At 45.7% G+C, this 21,984-nt stretch overlaps 1 protein-coding gene across 7 annotated transcripts in view; it reads left to right on the forward strand.

Moving 5' to 3' along the window:
• Positions 1 to 21,984, forward strand: part of Zfp541 (zinc finger protein 541) — a 36,426-nt gene that overhangs the window by 7,921 nt on the left and 6,521 nt on the right. For 4 of the 7 annotated variants that reach the window (XM_063288451.1, XM_063288450.1, XM_006228357.5 and 1 more), the window contains 10 exons: positions 1,739 to 1,803; positions 2,783 to 3,185; positions 7,176 to 7,416; positions 8,800 to 10,651; positions 12,144 to 12,202; positions 12,525 to 12,684; positions 14,264 to 14,582; positions 20,521 to 20,584; positions 21,062 to 21,204; positions 21,505 to 21,608. In XM_063288451.1, the coding sequence (XP_063144521.1) occupies positions 2,879 to 3,185; positions 7,176 to 7,416; positions 8,800 to 10,651; positions 12,144 to 12,202; positions 12,525 to 12,684; positions 14,264 to 14,582; positions 20,521 to 20,584; positions 21,062 to 21,204; positions 21,505 to 21,608 (3,249 nt within the window). In that variant the 5' untranslated portion in view covers positions 1,739 to 1,803; positions 2,783 to 2,878. The remainder of the gene's footprint in view (positions 1 to 1,738; positions 1,804 to 2,782; positions 3,186 to 7,175; positions 7,417 to 8,799; positions 10,652 to 12,143; positions 12,203 to 12,524; positions 12,685 to 14,263; positions 14,583 to 20,520; positions 20,585 to 21,061; positions 21,205 to 21,504; positions 21,609 to 21,984) is intronic. The other 3 variants (XM_003748775.6, NM_001107458.2, XM_039110599.2) reach the window with 1 other exon arrangement.

A 21,984-nucleotide genomic window follows, 5' to 3' on the forward strand; every position in this document is an offset into this window, starting at 1 on the left:
TCCTGTTAATTCTTTCCCAGCCTGACAAACATCATTGCTAAGCATTATTGTCCAGAATGCCTCGTAGGTGGAGTCATACAATATTTGGCCTTTTTGTGCTGACTCATAATCTCTGCATTTTCAGTTCTTCCCTTCCTTTTTGGCTTGATAGCTTATTGCTCCCATCCCCTTAAACTGTTTTATTTTGCATGTATGGGTATTTTGCCTGTGTATATGTCTAGGCATGCCTGATGCCTATGGAGATCAGAAGAAAGCATCGGATCCCCCAAATTAGAGTTGCAGATGGTTGTAAGCTGTCATGTGGGGGCTGAGACTCAAACCCAATTCTTCTAGAAGAAAAGTCAGTGTTCTAAACTGCCAAGATATCTCCAGTCCTGGTTATTGCCCGTTTGTTTGGTTGGTTGGTTGGTTTTTGAAACAAAGTCTCACTATGTGACCCTGGCTGGCTAGGAACTTGCCAGGTAGAACAAATGTCAAATTTATAGAAATCTGTCTGTCTGTGCCTCCTGAGTGTTGAGACTAAAGGCACGTATCACCATGCACAGTATTCTACTTACTACCTTTTTACTACTGAACAATACTCCATTCACCTGTGAGATTCTTGGTAACTTCCAGGTTTGACATCTATGACTAGAACTGTCATGAGCATTTGTGTGCAGGGTTTTGTGTGGTCATGTACTTTGAGCCACACAGGCTGGCTCCTGAGAGAGCAGTTGCTGGTGGTGTGATATGATTATGTCTAGCACCGTGAGAGAGGTAAGATGAAAGCTTTTCAGAGTTCTTATCCTGCAGTGCACCATCACCCCGGCTTACTCTTTGGCTTTAGCAAGTGAGTTCCTTGCCCCAGGCTGTAGCAGCTTCCCTCTTGCAGCTCATCTCCACCCTAAGGAGTTCCCAAAGTAGGTAAAATAAGGTCAAACCCTTTGCCATGGGCTTTCAGGGAACCAGGACAGGTCGGATGGGAGGCTGTGGTTCTTTAAGAACAAATTCTACTCTGTTCTCCCAGCACCAGGAACCCATACCAGACCCATAGCTAACTCTTCAAGACCACTGCTGAGCCAGGGAGTCAGATGGGCTAGGGTAAGTTAGAATGCTGCTCCATCCAGCAGGTCACTTTTTCCTGTAAAGGCCTGCTGGGGCTGTGAACCTTCACCATTACTAAGAGTTTTGATGAGGGGGCTGGAGAGATGGCTCAGCAGTTAAGAGCCCCGACTGCTCTTCCAGAGGTCCTGAGTCCAATTCCCAGCAACCACATGGTGGCTCACAACCATCTGTAATGGGATCCGATGCCCTCCTCTGGTGTGTCTGAAGACAGCTACAGTGTACTTATATATAATAAATGAATAAATCTTTAAAAAAGAAGAGTTTTGATTAAGGTTTTTGTTTTGTTTTGTTGGTTTTTCAAGACAGGGTTTCACTGTGTAGTCCTGGCTGTCCTGGAACTCACTTTTTAGACCAGGCTAGCCTCAACTCACATAGCTTCATCTGCTTCTGCCTCCCAAGTGCTGAAATTAAAGGCGTGTTCTCCATCACCACATGATAAAGTTTTTTTGTTCTGTTTTGTGTTTGTGTTTCTGTGGTAAGATAGGTGGGAATTATTTGAATTCAATTTGAATTTAGTATTTTTCTTTCCCTTCCTTCCCCCTTTCATTTCTCTAACTCTCCTTACCTTTCCTTCTGTTCCCCATCTTTCTCTTCTCCATCCCTATCTTTCTTCCTCGCTACTTGCTTTTCCTAGGCCAGTCTTAAACACCTGGATTGAAGAGCTTTTCCCATTCAGATTCTGGCATGCTAGGAGTATAGGTGGGCACCACTCCATATCCTCTAATCTTTTTATTTGTTATAAGATCATTCACATATTGTTCTGAGTTTTGATAATTTGTCTATGTCTAGAAATTTGCTTATTGATTTTTTTTTGTATCAGAGTTCAGTGACTAACATAATTGGGTGTGTATCGTAGCTTATCTACTGTGTGAGTGCACTGTCTAAACACAGTTCTTCATAGTATTTCCTTGTAATCTTTTTTATTTTTAGAAGGTGGTAATACTTCCTCTTTTATTTCTTATTTTGGGGATCAGGGTGGGAGGACTATTAAGATAGTATCTCATGAAAAACAGGCTGTCCTCAAATTATCTATTTAGCCAAGGATATCTTGCCTCTATATCCCAAGTGTTGGGGCTACAGGCATGCCTGGTTTATGTGATGCTGGGTGGAGCCTAGAACTTTGTGTGTGCTAAGTAAGCATTCTACTAATTGAGCTACACCCCCAACCTGACTTCAACATTTACTTTATATTAAAACTCACTCTGCTTACTTTTTTATGGTATGAGATTTTGCCAGTCCTGGCTGCTTCCATTTGGGCAGTGGTATTTCATGTGTCTCCTAGCCACATGGGACAAGTGGACAAGCAGCCCTAGGCTTAAACTTGGGCCTGAGTGTCCCAATGGACTGAACTTGTGCCTGCACAAACTCTAGCTTTGAGTTTTCTTGTGGCTGGCCTTGGGGTTTTCCTTGCTTGTTTTCTCAGCCTGAACACACATTAAATTCTATCTGATCTTTCTGGAATTTATAGCTGGAGGCAGAGAACTCTGCAGTCCACCATGAGCTATTCATCTGTCTAGTTGACAGATGAGGAAATGGTGCTTATGGAACTTGCCCAGAGTCATGCAACAAGGTTAAATGTCCAAGAACAGACCCATTTACGTGGCTCTATTTTCAAGTCCACATTCTGCCTACCACACCTACTACTTCTTAATTCTAATACCTTCTTGTTCATTTTAAGGAGCTAGCTGCCAGCAAGGGCTCTCCCTTCCTGACTCTGGACACGACTTCGCTTGTCTGGAGACGGGCTCTAGCCAGGACCTGGCAGTGGAAAGCCATGGAGCCATACAGTCTTGGAGAAGAGGGACCACTTCCATCAGAAGGGCACCTCCCATCCTTCTCTGAGAGTCAAGGGCTCAACTGCAGTGACACACTCAACCGGGACCTGGGCCCCAGCACACGGGACCTGCTCTATGCTGGCTTAAGCGGTTTGGACCTTGACCCCAGTCTCTCCACATCAGATATGCCCAGTGAAGTGCTGGAGGACAATCTGGATACCCTGTCCCTATACTCAGGGAAGGACAGTGACTCTGTGAAGCTGCTGGAAGAGTATGCGGACTCCGAATCACAGACCTCCTTACAAGGTGAGGCTGCTCATGGACTGAGCACCTACAGTTCCTGCAGGTAGCCAGGGATGGAATCAGCTGGCATTGGCTAGGAAAGGTCTCCTTAGCTGGGCATGGTGATGCCTGCTCATAATCTCAGGGTGTAGAAGCCAAACACAGGAGAATACTACAAATTGAGGCTAGCCAGAACTATATAGTAATAAGACCCTGTCTCCAAAAGGTCCTAACCTAAAGGGAAGGAAGGAAAAGAAGAACAAAAGCCTCTTCTTCTACAGGCTTTTGACCTACTTCGGAATTGTTCCAACTTGTGGGATCTGGGGGCTAAATACAGGTCCTCAAGGCTTCCATAGCATGAGCTTTACCACTGAGCCATCTCATAGACTGAGACCACAATCTTTTATCTGTGTATAGGCAGACCATCAGGCTTATAGGGGACTTTCCTATCACTGCCATATCTCAAGAGCATTCTTCCAGAATAAGTGAGGATTCTGCCCATTCCATTCTGTACTTGTCTAGCTCTTCCCAGCCTTATGTCCTCACCATTAAAATAGGGGACCCCAATCCTCTCATGCTCCCTGCTCCAGAACAACAGTGGCCAGAAGACTGCAAAAGCCTCCCATAGACCATAATGCACCAGACAGGTAGTAGGCGCTTGATTAGTTCCTGCTTTGTCTTTTTAAATGAGAGAGAAAGGCCATCTTTCCAGAACACTGAGGCCCCAGCAGACCTCTTGCCTCAGCCTGTCAAGGAACCAGGACTATAGATTGTGCCATGCTCAGATAGTTTTTTTGACAACCAATACTGTCAGTAATACTTCATCTTAAATAGAGCCTCCAACGTTTCTCTTCAACCATGGAAGAACAAGAGAGAATTAGTGAAATAATTGAGCAGCTTGGTTAAGTCTCATTTTAGTTTGCTGTTGGCCTCCTGTGGAAGAGAGTTCTTTTGTTTACTTTTGGTTTGGTTTAGTTCTGACTCTCTTTATTGGTTCCTGGCAAGTTGCTTCAATGGATTGACTGGGAGTTTATAATGTTTGCAGGGAAGTCCACATCTAAATGCCCTGAAACTCAGATAGTAATCTGTTGGGACTGTACCTGAGGAAGTGCTCCAAGAATTTGCTACCAGGAGAGATTTCTGCAGGCCCCACTCCAAAGACTACCAAGCAATGACAGGCCTGTGTCTGTGTTGGAATGATGGCAAAGCAGGAAGTCTTGGAACTTAGGAGAGTTCACATGGGGACACTGACTATGGCACTAGCCAGGTCCAAGGCTGTGGTATAGCACTCACCTTGGGCCATGGTGATAGTGAAAAATGTTCATGGTGGAGATGTGTGCATTTTTCTGGACACGGGAACCCTAATTGTCATCAGTTATTCTCAGGGTTTTCCTTAGTTAGCCTTTATACTCAACTGTTACCCCCAGCCCAAGCTTTACATTCCAACTCTGCTTTTAAAACTTAAATTAAGGCCCATATAAGTGACACATGTATGTGTCACTTTTTTCTTTTTTGTTTTTGAGATGGGGGTTTTACTATGCTACTGATCAAGCAAAGCTGGCCCTGAATGCCTAGGCTCAAGTGATTTTCCTGCCTCAGCCTCCCAAATTCTTAGGACTAAGGCATGTACTACATGCCCAATTTTCATTTACTATTTGTTCATTTGAGACAAAATCTCACTGTGATGTCCAGGCTGCCCTCGGACTCTGAGTAATTCTCCTGTCTGTTTCCCAAGTGCTGATGTCTACTGGCATGAGCCACCACTCCTGACTATATTAATTTTTTTAATTAGAAAAGTAAAATGTGCTGGGGAATGTTGGTGCACACCTTTGGTCCCAGCACACAGGAGGCAGAGACAGGTGGATCTATGAGTTTAAACTCAGCCTCCCAGGACAGCCAGGGCTCCACAGAGAAACCCTGTCTCTGTTTTAAAAAGGAAAATGTATTTATTATAGAAAATACAGTATGAAGCAAAAAACCTACCTCTAAGCTATATACTATACACATGCTTTGTTTTTTATTTGTGGGGACTGTCCACTGTCTGTGTGTCCCAGACTGGCTTGAACTCAGCAGCTCTCCTGCCTTAGCTGGGACTACAAGTGTGAACCTCCTTTAGGTTTACCTTCAAATTCTTGGGCGAAATTGCTCAGACATATGTTGTATTTTTACAGTTAGTACACATCAAAGGCTCTGAGTTCCAATCTCCAGCAGTACACCCATATACATAGTTGATATGATTGTGTTTGCTGTTTTAAAAGCTTGGTGTATTTGATTCTTATGTGAGAGTGAACTGATTGCTATTGCGAGAGATGTTCTAATGCATTGTCATACCACAGTCTTGTTGGATTGTTAAAGGGTTTCTATGAACAGCTTTAAAAATATTTTATTTATGCATATGTGTGAATGTCTGTGAGTGTGTATTCTACATGTATGTAGGTGTCTGTGGAGGACAGAGCAGGAATTGGATCCCCTGGAGCTGGAGTTAACGGGCAGTTGTGAGCTGCCTGACATGGGTGAGGAACTGGACTCTGGTTCTTTGCAAGAGCAGCCAGTGCGCTCTCGCTCTCTCTCTCTCTCTCTCTCTCTCTCTCTCTCTCTCTCTCTCTCTCTCTCTCTCTCTCTCTCTCCAGCTTCTGTGAATAGCTTTTTAAATACTGGATTTCCTTTTGGATTGGTTCACTGAATATACTGCTCACAATTTTTCAACCTCATGTCACTGCTTTCTAGAAAACTCAGGTGACTGTCTAGGCCAATTGCTTTGCCTGTTTCTGTGTCCTTGTCAGTTTTGTTTTGATGTAGTCCGTTTTCTAGGTTTGCTATTGCTTTAAGGTCTACTTAAAGTACCCCAGCAAGGCTGAGGACTATATCTGCTTTTATCTTGTTTATACTTTTAGAGTTTTTGTTCAGTTAACTTGTCAAGGTGATTTTTCTCCCTTCAGTCTTTTTGTCCCAAGCCTCTCTGTCCCCCTGAAACAAGACATAAATTATCTGTTCTTTCTCCATACATTGGCCTTTCTAATACTTGCACACACACCCTACCCCACCTGAATGTCTTCAATTCTTTCAGCTGCCCCTCAGTACACATAATTCATAAAAATATGTAACATTTTACCAAGGGATACAGAAAATATGGTAATTTCAGATACATACAGGGGTGAGAATTAAAATCTGCCCATCTCTCTGGCATCGAACTCCAACCTTCCTGTTTCTTTTAAATGTACTTTTTTTCACATCTAGGGTAATTCTGTGTTTAAATAGGCTGCTTTCTCTTTTCTTCTTTCTATTTTTAGTAATATTATTGTATAAACACTGTTCCATGTTTTTAGATATTTCTCCAGTTTTTGTTTGGAAAGTTGTTTAATAGGTCATAATACAAGCTGGTATGTAGCTCACTTAAGGAGTACTTGCCAAGCAATAGCATGTGTCAGACCTTGGGTTCAATCCACGTGTCTGTCTGTCTGTCTCTTTTACACACTCACACACACACACACACACACACACACAGAGAGAGAGAGAGAGAGAGAGAGAGAGAGAGAGAGAGAGAATACACAAATAAAGCACTGGCCTCTACTCTAAACTTTCTAGTCAGATATAAGGTTGTTTCTAACATTTTACTAGAAAAAGCAGGTAGATTTTTTTTTTTTGTAAAAAGGTGAGAACCCAAGAGCAGCGCAAGATGGTGAGTGCTTTTTGGTCTGGATAATGCATCTCCAGATAGACATTATGTGGGTGGGTTGGCTTCCACCCTTGCTTGTCTTACCATACTGCTGCCCTAGAAGCTCAATCTGATGTCATTTCCATACCTCTACATCTTACCAAGACCCAGTGCAGTCCTATAGATAGGGCCTGCTCTAGACCTCAGTTCCCTTCTAGCTAAGCCTTGTCTTCTGGTGTTGCAGAACCTCTGAGGTGGAGGAGTCCTCAGGTGAACAGAGCTTTGTGCTGAGGGTCTATATTGCTTTAACACTCCCCTGTCCTATATCAACATAACCTGTGCTTTCTCCCTTTGTTTAGACCTGGGGCTGGGCACACTCAAGGTGCCTAAAGAGGCTGATGAAGGAGGCAGGGCCACTGGGAGTACAAGGAAAGGCAAGCGGCAGCACAGTTCCCCTCAGAATCCACTCCTGGACTGCAGCCTGTGCGGGAAAGTGTTCAGCAGTGCCAGTTCCCTGAGCAAGCATTACCTGACGCACAGCCAGGAGAGGAAACACGTGTGCAAAGTCTGCAGCAAGGCCTTCAAGCGGCAGGACCACCTGTATGTCAAGAGTCTGGCCAGGAGAAGGGCAGGGGGCATGCACCTGTCCTTCTTGTACCCTCTCACCCACCTATCTGCTCCTCTGTTGAGTTCCCACTTCTGTGCTCCTCAGATGTGTGTCCCCTGTTCTCCAGTGTGGACTCTGTTCTCTTCACACTGCTACTGTCTGGGGCAGCTTCATTACTGAGCCTCCAAACTTACATCAGTGAGGAAATTTCTGCCTCCATTTGCAGACATGACTCTTGTAGTTTATAAATGTGATGAGTTATCAGGCATGATAGCACACTGGGGAGGTAGAGGCAGGAGGAGCAAGAGTCTAAGGCCAGCCTCAACTACATATATTACAAGTTTGAGGCCCATACAAGTTTGAGACCCACCTGGATTACATGAGGAAAAAAAAACAGTACAAATGAGGTTGGCTAACTTGGTAAAGAGATGCCCTAAGTCCCCAGTGGGTATCTAAGGACAACAGGTCTGCAACCCCCCCAAAGCTGTATAAAAGCTTAGAGCAACATTCCTTTGTTATTAATGTCTCTGTTGCTGTGAGGCTAAGGAGTGGGAGAGGACAATGCCTAGCTAGAAGGTTGGGTGGAAGGAGAGGTTTTGATAAGTCTACTACCTCTCTCTTGACCCTCTGGTCCAGCCTCACCTTAAGCAAAGGTCATTGAGTCCTTCCCTCACAAGATCATGGACATTCTCTACAGAAAAAATAGGAGTCATTAAAACATCCCAGCCACATGCACTGGAATTGTCCAAAGCTAGACTGTTAGGACCCCAAAGGTAAGAGCTCATTGTTCACTCATATTGTAAACATAAGCAGGAGTAGGCACAACATATATTTACATGCATTTACACTTTCACAGATTATTGACACACCACCTTTGGCTCTAGGAAGGATTATTAACTCTCTGTAAGTTAGTTTCTTGGCTGAAGTGGGAGCTGTTCAAGGAAGCTGTCACCATAGACAGTATTATCATAGTCCCAGATTGGCCTCTCCTCAAATGTATTCTAAGGAGCTCTGCTTCTCAGGAAGCTCAGGTGGAGCTATATGAAAGCAAAAGTTAAAGATGAGCCCCCTCACACACCCAATGCTTTGTGAACCTCCAGAGTAAAGTGGTGTGTGTGCATGTGTGTGTATATGCATGCTTTAACACATCCCTGTTGTACCCAGGTCCCCAGAGCTTACCTCTAGAAAACTGTTGTCTCTTGTGAATCCACTTTGGGGAAACCTGATCTGGCTTCCATTGGATTTCAGTGTTTGTTAGTGATGAGGGCACAGAAGTGAGGCCCTCCCAGTTGGTTTGACAAAGTAGAGGTCCCAAGCAGTTCCTATATTGAGGTGTGGGACCTTCCTGGTGACCTCCCTTCCATGTCTCACTACAGGACTGGGCACATGCTCACCCACCAGAAGACCAAGCCCTTTGTGTGCATTGAGCAGGGTTGCAGCAAGAGCTACTGTGACTACCGCTCACTGCGCCGCCACTATGAAGTCCAGCATGGAGTATGCATCCTGAAGGAGGCTCCACCAGAAGAGGAGTCCTATGGGGACCCAACCCACAACCATGATGTGGCCAACCAGCCTCCACCCAGTGGCTTGAGGTCCCTGGGGCCCCCAGAAGCTAGGTCCCCAGGCTCTGTCTTGCCCAACCGAGACCTCCTCCGCTGTATTGTGAGTAGCATCGTCCACCAGAAGATTCCTTCTCCTGGCCCAGCAGTGGGGTCTTCTGATACTGAAGCAAGGAGCTCAGCCTGTGCCTGCCCCACCTCATTGGGGTCATCATCATGTACACCGGCCAGCACCCCAGTGGCCCCAGGAACCCTGGGCTCTGAGATTCCTGAGGAAACTCATCCCCCACGAAAGGAAGCTGCCACTGAAATGTTCACAGCTGTCCAGTCAAGAGCAGCTGAGAACAGTGCCCCTGATCCACCAGAGTCAGAGTTAGAGTCAGAGTCTCCACGACTTCAACGGCCATCCTCTCTGGAGGGCTGGCCAGAGGGCAGCTCCCTGCCTGCCTGCCTGCCTCTCTTTAGAGGCCACTCTGTCCCCTCAGGATCCCAGCCTTCCAGCCACAACTTCCAGTGGCTCCGGAACCTGCCCAGCTGTCCCAAGAACAAAAGCAGCAATGTGTTTATGGTCCACAAGCCCTCTGCAGTGGCATCCCGGGAGGGCTCTGAGGGGGGCTCTGGGCCCAGCAGTACCCCGACCTCAGTGGAGCCTTCACCCAGCCTGGGCACCAGCCAGGAGGACCTGCTGCCATTTCCTCCTGCACTCCTAAAGGCCCCTGGTGAGGCCTCCAGTGAAGTCCGGCAGGTAGCTGGGGAAGATGAAACCTGGGCTCCCAAAAAGTGCAAACCCGACTGTGAGTCATTCCCATGGCAGAGCCCCACTGAGCTAGGGCTCCAAGATGCACAGAACCCAGGTGGACTCCCCTCAGATGCCACACCCCTCTTCCGGCAGCTTTTCATGAAGTCACAGGAGTCTCTGGTAAGCCATGAGCAGATGCAGGTGCTCCAAATGATTGCCAAGTCCCAGCGGATCTTCTCCCATACCCAGGTGGCTACAGCCGCAGCCCAGAGACCAGGGCCTGAGGGCAAGCAGTCCACTCTGAAGCCATTGCAGGGGCCATGGCCACCACAAACTCTGCCACCAGTACCCACTGTAGACTCTTTCCAGATAGGCCCTGGACACTCAGAACCAGAGGGATCCCCAGTCCGCAGGAGGAAAACCATGCCTGCAGTGTCCAGAGAAACATCTCCTGGGGGCCCTAGGCGAGACACAAAAGGAGGCCCCAAAGTGGCCTCTGCACCACCATCCCTCACAGGGCCAGCTCTGCACCCCTCCCGGAATCCAGACAACTCTTCCTTGGCCAAAGGGACCTTGGACCTGGGAGACATTATCCCCAGTGCCGGCTCAAGGCAGTCCCAGTTAGGTGGAGATGAGCCATCTGGAACCCAGCTGGTTGGGAAACAGGGGCAAGGAGAGAATGGCCTGGCTTCAGGGGCCATGAGAGGTGAGAAGGGCCCAGCCTGCCCCCGAGGTGGAGGCTACAGGCTCTTCTCAGGGCACCCCAGGGCCCAGAGATTCTCAGGTTTCCGGAAGGAGAAAGTAAAGATGGATGTGTGCTGTGCAGCTTCTCCCAGCCAAGTGGCCATGGCCTCCTTCTCATCAGCCGGGCCCCTGGCAGATCCACCCAGAGACATGAAGTCCAAGCTGACAATCTTCAACAGAATCCAGGTACTGTAGCCCTCTGTCATGTTCTGGGCTGTGGCAGGGTTATGTATATGTCCTTGGATGTATAGGATTGCTTAACTGTCCAGGTACTTCCCCCACTGCAGTAGGTCTTCAACTGTGACTTTATAAGAGCACTGATTGCTGCTGTTCACTAAGTTACCTTCCCTGCTTTCCTTTGCCTTCTCCTTCCACCTAGATTTCCCTCCTTCAACTCTTGAGGGAGATAAAGGTACAGGCCTCCTCTCTTAACTGTTAACTACATGCAATGGCTATGCATTTCCCATACATACGCAGAACCCAAGTCCTTTCTGCATCATGCAGTGACTTTCTGCTCTGGGCACTTAGCTACTCCTCTTATTGAAACCAGCATCATTCCTTCCATCTCACAGCTACCACTTTGTAAACATCTACATCTTTGTTAGCCAAATGATGTTTAATGAACCCTTACAAAGTTGATGTTTTGGCAGACATTGTTATAGACACAAGTTTACACAGCTATTACTGTTGGCCAGAACACTTTATCACTCCCAGAAGATACCCTGCATCCCTTAATAATCACTCCAGTCTTTTGGTTCTTCTACCATTATCCTTCCAGCCCTGGGAACCCACAAATCCTCTGTCTCCGTGGCTTAACTGCTCTGGACATTTCATGTCAGTAGAGTCAGATGTGTGGTGGTTTATATCACATGATTAAGGTCCATTCATGTGGCAGCATCTGCCAGTGCTTCATTTTTTTAGAAATTAAAAACAAATTTTACATTTATTTAGAGTCAGGATATGTAACTTTAACTGGCCTGGGACTCGCTATGTAGTTCAGGTTAACCTTGAACTTACAGAGATCAGTTGAGATCAGCCTACCTCTGCCTCCTCTCAGTGCTGGGATTAGAGACTGTTTTGTGGGTGCATATTCTTGTTTCTCTTGGCTAGACCCAAGGACTGGAATCATCAGTCTCTTGCTCAATGTTTAAAGAGTCACCAGACTACTTTCTAGAAAGCAGCAGTTTTCTAGTGCCTCTGCTGTGCACAAGTGCCCTGTTTCTCCATGCTCTTTGCTGTGACAGTCACACTAGGCTATGCAATGATATCTGCTGGTGCTGCCACTGTCATGCCCTGGCATTGCTGATGTTAGAATCCTTTCCTGGGCTTATAGACCAAGTCTTATTGACTTATACACGCAGGTGTGCGCGCGCGCACACACACACACACACACACACACACACACACACACATTGTGTATGTACATCAGACATCAGACATCAGACATGTGACTTTCTCTTCCATTGTGTGGACTGCCTTTCCATCTTATGTGTGAATATTTGTGGGGTTGAAGCTTTCAGTTTTAATGAGTCCAGTATGTCTGTTGGGTTTTCTGCTTTGCTTTGGTGTCAAATCTGAGAAATCATTGCCCAAAGCACCATCAAGCAGGCTTCCCCAATGCTGTCTTCCTTTTTCCCTTGTCTGGCCTCTGATGGCTCAGATATCTTCTCATCCCCAGGGTGGAAACATCTACAGACTCCCCCATCCAGTGAAGGAAGAGAGCTTGGCAGGCGGATGGTAAGTTTAGGAGCTCTCATGCCCCACCAAAGCACTCCACTGGAAAGTCCTCTAGACTCTCTGTACTGTCTAAAGAGTGAGGGAGCCAGATGCCTCTAGCCCTGCAGAGGACATTTCAGCCCTTGGAAAATTGAATATGGTCTTCCATTTTCATTGTTTAGTACAAGTTTTCAGTGGATTGGGGTTACATGCAAAAAAAAACAAACAAACAAAAACAACCACAAAACCCAAACCAAACCAATAGCGAAGACAGCAACAACAAAGCAGCAGTCAGGGCTAGAGCCTCATTCTCCCATTCTCCCTCTGCCTTCTCTATCAACAGCCATCAGCCAAATGGGACTCCCACAGATTGGATGGAGTCAAAGAGCACTTTTGTGTGCAAGAATTGCAGCCAGATGTTTTACACAGAGAAAGGGCTGAGCAGCCACATGTGTTTCCATAGTGACCAGTGGCCATCACCTCGAGGGAAGCAGGAGCAACAGGTGAGGGGCAAATGGTGGCTTCTGTAGCTGGGTTAGACAGGCTTTGGAAGTGGATGAAAAGACAATGCCATCCATCTCAGGTTAAAGGCAGCATACTGGCAAGGATGCTGGGTGACATGAGGGCCAGCCAGGACCATCTGGCAGGCTGTAGTAGCCCCACTGGCCCTTAGTCAGTTTTGTGTACTTCCTATGTCATCAGGAGCCACTCTTCTCCCTAGCTGCTCCTTATCTTGGAGCTACCAACTCTGTATGCTCAGGTATCTGGCACAATTTTTCACTGAGGCCTGCTGGGGACAGGGGTCCCCAAAAGCCAAAATGTCCTTGGAAAGCATAATCATAGCTAGGGAACTCAGCCAAGATGGGTGCTTCTCCAGCTGCTGTTTCCTAAGAAAATCCCAAACCAGAAACACCCAGAGGTCCTCACTCTAGAAGCCTTGGTTTGAACCCACGGTCAGCACTGGCTGAGCCCTTATCAGGCCTAATGGTGTGAGTGCTGGTGACAGCACTGATATTGACAGCCCAAGTCTTGACCCTGGTCAGCAATGACCCAAAATTTGCAGAGCTGGGATGTGGGAGAAGAAGGAACTGAGGGCCCAGGCAGGAAGGTATGTCAGAGCTAAGACCTGGAAGAAGAGGAAGGCCGGCAGGGAGGAAGGAACAGTAGAAGATATGAAAGTCATTATGATTTCAGTGATGGATCTCCCTTATTATCTTTATTACTGGACCCTGTGTCAGTGCTAGGCCAGTGGTGGCTCATAAAAGACACAGGCCTCTGGGAGAACACATTATTGTTGCCACAATACTCTTGTTTCTTGCTCCCATTCTTTTTTTTCCTTTTTTTTATGATTTTCTTTTCTTTTTTCCTTTTAAGATTTATTTATTTTATTTATTTGAGTACACTGTAACTGTCTTCAGACACACCAGAAGAGGGCATCAGATTCCATTACAGATGGTTGGGAGCCACCATTAGGATGCTGAGAATTGAACTCAGGACCTCTATAAGATCTGTCCGTGCTCTTAACCACTAAGCCATCTCTCCAGCCCTCTTTTTTTCCTTTTAATACATTTTTTGTTGTTTTCTAGGTTTTTATTTGTTTGTTTGCTTGCTTGCTTATTTATTTTGTGAGACAAGGTCTCTATTATAGCCTTGCCTTACCTTGAACTTGCTATGTAAATGGGGATAACCTTTTACTCCACTTTGCTTCTGCCTCCTGTGTGCTGAGATCAAAGGCATACACCCTGTATCTGACTCTCACTCTTGGAATGCTTGGCACTTGAGCCACTGAACTGCCCCAGTGTCTTCCTATATGACTGTATGAGGAGGCCCCTGAGCCTCAGGATGGCACCATACTGAGTATGTTAGTCAGTTCTGGCTCATGTGGGTCTGGGCTATGAATAGAAGAAGGTTCTACTCAGCTTCCTGTGCTAACCCTGGGTATGGCCATGGCAGACATATATATCCTCCTCCTCTCTGTCCCTATGAGAAGCCCCATTTTCCCTTCCCTGAACAAGCTGAAGACTGAGTTAGTATAACAGATGGTCTCAGGTGACACCTGTGGTTCTGTCCTCTCTTCTTTAGGGACAAGAAAAAGACGGGGAAGAGAGAGACAGCAAGGAGAGCAGCCAATACAGAAAGAGGAAGAAGCGGCCCCAGCCCAAGGCCCTGTTTGCCCCTCCTGCACCCTCTGCCCTTGGGGAGCCAGGCCCAGGAGGGTGCCACCAGAGCTGCCTACGCTCTCCTGTGTTCCTGGTGGACCACCTCCTCAAGGGCTTGTTTCAGTGTTCTCCCTACACACCACCACCTATGCTTAGCCCAATTCGTGAGGGCTCCGGGCTGTACTTCAATACACTCTGCTCCACATCCAGGGCTGGGCCCCACCTTGTCAGCCCTGTACTTGGTGAGTGAGGCCAGAAAGCTACTCTATTCCAGGCTAAGGTGCTTCTCCTATGGCCCACAATCCCTGTGCTTTGCTGTATATGATCCAGCCATTCTTTCCAGCCTTGTATGTGCCTGTTCTGGGGGGACTCAGTGCTACTCAGAAACATACCAAGATGATTCTTCTAGATGTTTGATTGGTTTAGTTTGGCTTTGGTTTTGGTTTTAACATCCAGAAAGAACACATAGAAGCCCTTCAGCCTAATCCCTCTTGTATTCATTTTATAACCACTCTATGGATACAGAGATACACACCATGCAGATCAGCCATTTCAAGCTTGTGCTTTGAGCTTATTCTCTAGCCGCTGAGCTTCCCTGCACACAATCTTTAGAGGGTTTTTGCCATCCAAGAAGCCTGTTTTCTGGGCGGCTACACCACCCTTTTGGCTTTCATTCTCACAGTCCTATGTATCTCCCAGCCTCAGGGAGCCACTCTAATTCCTGTCCCTATAGCCTTTCCTATGCTGGTTATTTCATATAAGTGACATCATACAACTGTGGCTTTTTATGTATCCCCCATTTTACTTAGTTTATGTGTTCAGGGTTCACCAGGTGGTTGTGTGTGTCAGAACTTTTTTTTTTTTTAATCAGTGAGTAATAGTCTACTCAATGGCCAGACCACTCTTTTTAATTATCAGTTGGTAGGTATGGGTATTGTTTTCCTTTTGGCTATTGTAAATAATACTGTAACAACACTTGTGTATAACTTCCTGTGGGGGTCTATGTACCAATTCCTTTTGTGTAAATACCTAGAAAGAAATGCTGGGTTACATGGAAACTCTATTTAACCATATAGGAAACTGCCAAACTGTCTGCCAGAGTATTTGTTCCATTTTGGATTCCTGCCAACAATCGGGAGAGTCTGGATACCTCTGCCCCTTACCTGCACTTACAGGCTGTGATTCTTTCTAGCCACCCAGTCAGATGAAAGATGCCTATTGTTATGTTTAGATTTGTATTACCCTAGTGGCTACTGGTGCCAAGAATCTTGCTGGGTGTTCATTGACTATTGGTGTGTCCTTCTTTATAAACTAAGGAGATCTGGCTATTCTCCTAATGTGCACTGGGTTTTATATGTGACCACTTGACTGGCACAGAGTAATGAAGAGCCATTCCTGTTTACTCTGTTGGCAGGCAGGCCTTGAGTTCACACCCCTCCTACCTCAGCCTCCGGAGTAGTTAGACACATAGTATTATATTTTTTGAGAGTTTTATAATTTTGGTTGGTTGGTTTGGTTTGGCTTGGTTTGGCTTGGCTTGGATTTTCAAGACAGGATCTCTCTGTCTAGCACTGACTGTCCCGGAACTCACTCTAGATCAGGCTGGCCTCTAACTCATAGAAATTCACCCGCCTCTGCCTCCCAAGGGTTGAAACTAAAGGCATGTGCCACCACTGCCCAGCTATAATTTTGACTTTTAAATTTATATCTTTTTTTTATTTATTCATTTTATATATGATGAGTACACTGTAGCTGTCTTCAGACACACCAGAAGAGGGCATCAGACCCCATTACAGATGGTTGTGAGCCACCATGTGGTTGCTGGGATTTGAACTCAGGACCTCTGGAAGAGCAGTCGGTGCTCTTAACCACTGAGCCATCTCTCCAGCCCTTAAATTTATATCTTTAATCAATTTCCAACTAGATTTGGGATATTGTATGAGATAAGGATCAAAGTTCATTATTTTGCATGGATTCAATTCACTCCAGGATTGTTTGCCAAAAATATCATTCCCATCCTATTTAAAAAAAAAAAAAAGCCTAGGGTAGTAGCATACACTTGTACTCTCAGCACTAGGGAGACTGGGGCTTTCCTGGTAGGCAGTTTAGCCTGTTTAGTGAACTGTAGGCCAGAGAGAGATCTTGTCCCAGAAAACAAGGTAAGTGACGTCTGAGGAATAACATGTGACATTTACCTGAGCCACCCCCACTTGCACGCTTTTCCGCATAAATGTGCACTTGCACACACAAACACACACCTCCATTAATTATCAGTGTGTATGGTTGCTCCTCAGACTAGGAGTTCTCTATTATCTGCATGCTTATTCTTACGCTGCTACCATAATGCTTTCACTACTGTGGATTTGTGTACGCTTTCTAATAGGTGTATTTGAATTCTTATGTTGTTCTGTCTTCCAGGATTGTTAGCTGCCATGGGTCCATTGCATTACTATAGAACTTTAGATCAGTGGTGATTTTGATGGCTACTCTGTTTAATATGTAGATACATCGGAAAGTATTACTATCCTAAATAATTTAGACCTTTCTATTCATGATGGCCTGGACCATCTTCCCATTTATTGAGGACTTGTGGCACTTTGTCTCTCATTCTCCCAGGGTGTGTCTTACATATCTTTGCTTGCTGCTGTTTTTTGAGATAGGATCTTTATACAGCCCAGGGAGGCCTGGGACTCCCCACTCTCCCACCTGTGTCTCCCAAGTGATGGAAAGGCAGGCACATGCCACCATTTGCTGTGCAGTAGACGTCTTTCCTTAGAAGAATCCATTGAGATTGGTATTCATGTAGTAACTGTGAAGAACAGAGACACTGCCTTCTCCATCTCATGGGCCTTTCCTGTTCCAGCTGTTTCCTAAGCAGATGTGTCAGCAGACTCCATTCTGAACTGTTGTCCTTACAACTGTATGTACATGTATATACAGGTATACATGTGTGTTGTCTTAGGGTTTTACTGCAGTGAACAGACCCCATGACCAAGGCAACTCTTAGAAGGACAACATTTAATTGGGATTGGCTTACAGGTTCAGAGGTTCAGTCCATTATCATCAAGGTGAGAGTGTGGCAGCATCTGGGCAGGCATGGTGAAGGCAGAGCTGAGAGTTCTACGTCTTCATCTGAAGGCCACCAGGAGAAGACTGGCTTCTAGGCAGCTAGGATGAGGGTTTTAAAGCCCATGCCCACAGTGATATATTTCTTCCAGCAAGACCACATCTCCAAAGAGTGCCACTCTCTGGGCCAAGCATATTAAAACCACCACATGCGTGGAGGCTAGAAGATAACCTTGTCACTGCCTCTTTCTTTTGAGACAGGGTCTTTCACTGGACTGGAGCTCATGGAACAAAGTTCGCTGGATGTTGAGTAAACCTAAGGATTCTGTTTTGCCTCTCCATCAGTGGGTTTGCAAATACGCACCCCAACACACAGACTTTAGTTTAGTTTAGTTTAGTTTAGTTTTCTCTTGTTTTTCTATTGGCATTCTGGGAGTTGAGCTGAGGAGTTCCAGACTTATTGTGCCATCTCCACAGAAGACAGCTTCAGTCCTTTGTACTGTCACTGTAACATATATTTCTAGATGTTTCAGGCCCATGATATACATGGCCTTATGCAGCTGATCTTTAAGTTAATTAGAAAGAAAAAATAAATTACAATGAATTATACTACCTTTTATAATTACATGAACAATTACTTCTGCCAGCATTTTAGAGGGTGGAGTCACACCACTGCCTGAGCACTCTTTACAACCTTTTCTTAAAGATTAATAATAGCTTTAATGGCATACAGTTCACATATTCTACAATTAATCCTTGTTTGTTTTGAGACAGGGTCTTACCGTGTAGTCCTGGCTAGCCTGGACCACATTCTGTAGAGCAGGATGGCCTTACACAGAGATCTGCCTGCCTCTGCCTCCTGAGTTCTGGGATTAAAAGTGTGTACTACTATGCCTAGCTTAATTTTTTAAACTCTCTCTCTCTCTCTCTCTCTCTCTCTCTCTCTCTCTCTCTGTGTGTGTGTGTGTGTGTGTGTGTGTGTGTGTGTGTGTGTGTGTGTGTGTGTGTGTGTATTATATGCACATGAGAGTGCGGGTGCCTGTGTAGTTTAGATAGGGGCATTGGACCTCCTGGGGCTCAAGTTATAGGCAGTTGTAAGCTACCTCATGTGGGTGCTGGGAACTGAACTTGGGTTTTCTGCAAGAGCAATCTGAGCCATCTCTCCAGTTGCACAACTTATTTTAAACTGCATAATGGTTCAGTGGTTCTTAGTAATGATACAGGACCATCTATCATCATCCCACAATTGCTTTTCAGATATTTTTCTCACCCAAGAAACTCCACTCTCCGTCACCATTCCTTTCCCATTCTCTTGCCCAGGTTTGGGCTGAGCTCATCCAATTTCTGTCTCTGTAGGCTTAGCTGCTTGAAAGGTTTCAAACACATGGGTCACAGTATATGGTTCCTTATGCTTGGCTTCTTTTACTCCCAGCCATGTTCAGATTCCATCTGTGCTGTGGGATGTCTTGGTATCTTTCTCCCAAGAGTGAAGATTATCCCCCTGTAATATTTCTCATAAACCAAGATTGGTAGCAACAGATTTTCCTCAATCTTCTTTAAATCTGGGGATCTTTGTCACTTTGCTTTTTAAGGTTAGCTTTCTGGTATAAGACGTGACATTTATTTTCAGCACAGTGCTGTGTCCCTATCTCCTGACCATCACTCTATTAGAAGTCAACTGTGAGTGTTACTGGAATTCTGCATAGGATGAGGTGGGTTTATTTTTGCTTTTTTTTCTCATTTTGCTTTTGAGATTTTAATCTTTGACTTTGCACTTTTGCCTCTGTGTTTGTCCTGTTTAGAATCACAGTGCTTATTGGATGTGTATATTGTTTCTCACCAAATCTGGGGGCTCTTCTACCATTCTCTCTTCAAATATCTTTCAGTTCTCTTCTCTTCTCTCTGGGGCATCTATTGCATGTGGTGTTAGCTTTCAGTGCATTCTTTCCCCTCTTTAGGTTCTTAATTCATTCTCCTCCAGGTTTGCTCATCATTTCCTTCTACCAACTCAGGCAACCTGATTTCCACCTCTCAAAGTTATCCCTTGATGAGAATTTATTGTTCTACCTTACATGATTTTTAATTGTATAGTTTTTAAATTTTTCTTTTTAAAAATTATATCTATTTGTACATGTGGGCACATGGGGAGGTCAGAGAGCATCTTGGAGTCAGTTCTCTCCTTCTACTATGTACGGCCTAGGGATCAAACTCAGGTCATCAGGGTTGGCAGTAAACACTTTTACCCACTGGATCATTTCATAGTCCCTTCTGCAATTTCCTTAAGCCTGTGAGCTGTGTGCCATGGGGTAGCCCCATCTTTCAGCTGAGTCCTTGGGAGAAAGCCTCAATTACTCAAGCCAGGAGCTTGTGGGGAAGAAAGTCAAGCTTGCTCAGGATTCACAGACTCTAATTCTTATCAAGAAAAAGTTGTCTCTATTGTTTTTTTTTAATCTTTAAAGCTTATATTTATTGATTGATATCTGCTTAATCATATGTGCATGGGTGGCATGTGTGGATTCAAATGGCAACTTGTGAATCAGATCTCTTCTTTCACTTAATGGGCCCTGGGAATTGAATCAAAGGGTCTAGGACAAGTGCCTTTATGCCCTGAGCAATCTCACTGGTCTGCTAACTGTTTTAATGTGTGGGGTTATTTTTCTATTAGTTTTTAATCATCTACTATTTATTTACTTATTTATTTATGTTTATTTGTCTGTCTGTCTTATGTGTGGGCACATGTGAAATGAGGGGACAACATGTAGCAGTCAGTTTCCTGTTTCCACCATGCGGGCCCCAAGGATTAATCTAAGTTCATCAGACTTAGTGGCATCTTCATCAGATACGCCATCTCACCAGCCTCACCAATTGGTTTTTTGGGACAGGGTCTTTCTGTGTAACCCTGGCAGTCTGGCCTTGAACTCACATAGATCTGCCCATCTCCGCTGCTCTGTGTTTGTTTGTTTTATTTTAAATTACTCAGTTTCTTCCTCTGCATTTTTCATGGGTCTTTCTCTCCTTCGGTGCCTTACAGTTTGTTTACCATGTCCACAAAGATAGGCCCAGAGGATCTTGCTAGGTCAGTCTTGTTAAGGCCCTTCCCTGTGTGTTTTCTAGACCAAGTGGACGGCTCCTTTGGCATCTGTGTGGTGAAGGATGACACTAAAATCAGCATCGAACCGTGAGTTGGAACACTTAGTGTCCAAATTCTTCTAGTGAGGGTGCTTTCACCAGCCTGACCTTCCAGAGCCTCCTTTCCCAGCCCTATCCCTCTGAGGGAAGGGCAGACCAGATGCAGACATTTCATATAGAAGTTGTGGGTTTCTCCAATTGTAGGTCAAAAGTTTCTGCTGTGTTATTTCTGTAACACAGATGAGCATGGGGTGGGACAGAATCTTTGCCATGGACCTGGGTTTTGGATAGTAGTGGCAGCATAGTGCAGGAGGCTGGGGGGTTTGTGGGTTGTGGCTGAACACAGGTGCTCTGAAGTGCCTGTGTCTGTTGGGTGATGAAGGTACTAAGCAGCCACCATGTCTGAGAAATAGCAGCAGACTACCATGAGCAGCCTGTGGCTATGAGCAGAATGCATGATACATCTCTGCTGTTTCCTGGCTTAGGCAGCTTTGCATCCCAATGTTTGTGTGTGGCCTTGTTTCAGACATATCAACGTAGGAAGCAGATTTCAGGCGGAGATCCCAGAACTGCAAGAGAGGCCGCTGACCAGAGTAGATGAGAATGTAGCTTCTCTGGTCTGGAAGCCATGGGGAGATGTGATGACCAATCCAGAGACCCAGGACAGAGGTAGCTGAGGCTTTGATCAGATCCCAAGGCTCTTCCTTTCCCATCTAACTCCAGAAAATAGACCCTCGACCCAGCATCTCTCCCTCATTGCATTGCCCCCCCCCTCACTTGCCAGTGCAGGTGCCAGGCCAGGGTCTCTATGGTTCCTCTTTGTTCCCCTTACTCAGCCTGCCCCTGCCTTGGGATTGTAAGGAAAGGGAAATTGACCAGGATTCCCTGTACTATGGGGAAGACTACCTCCCTCACAGGCCTGACTTCATTTCTTTTCCCCAATGCTCTTTGGCTTTGCTGGGACCACAGTGATGGAACTCTGCAATGTAGCATGCTCCAGTGTGATGCCAGGAGGGGGCACCAACCTGGAGCTTGCCCTGCACTGCCTGCATGACGCCCAGGGCAGTGTTCAGGTGAGACCCTGGGTACCCTACGCACCTGAGGCTGGGCTTTCAGGGACTTGGATGGCCCAGCCGAGGGAAGGTGAAAGTCCAAGCCTGCAGTCCTTTGGAGCTAGAATAACAGAGTGGGAAGTAAAGGCTAGTCAGTTACAGGATTTTCCTCTAGGACTGCAGTTCTCAACCTGTGGGTCATGACCCTTTTGGAGTCGGGCAAAGACCAATAAAAAACAAAGATATTTATATTATGATTCATAACAACAGCAAAATTACAGTTACAAACTAACAATGAAAATAGTTTTATGATCATGTAGGGTCACCACAACATGAGGGACTATATTAAAGGGTCACAGCATTAGGAAGGTTGAGAACCACTACTCCGGGAGAAGGG

The sequence above is a fragment of the Rattus norvegicus genome, chromosome 1 (genome assembly GCF_036323735.1).
Source record: "Rattus norvegicus strain BN/NHsdMcwi chromosome 1, GRCr8, whole genome shotgun sequence".
Lineage (NCBI taxonomy): Eukaryota > Metazoa > Chordata > Mammalia > Rodentia > Muridae > Rattus > Rattus norvegicus.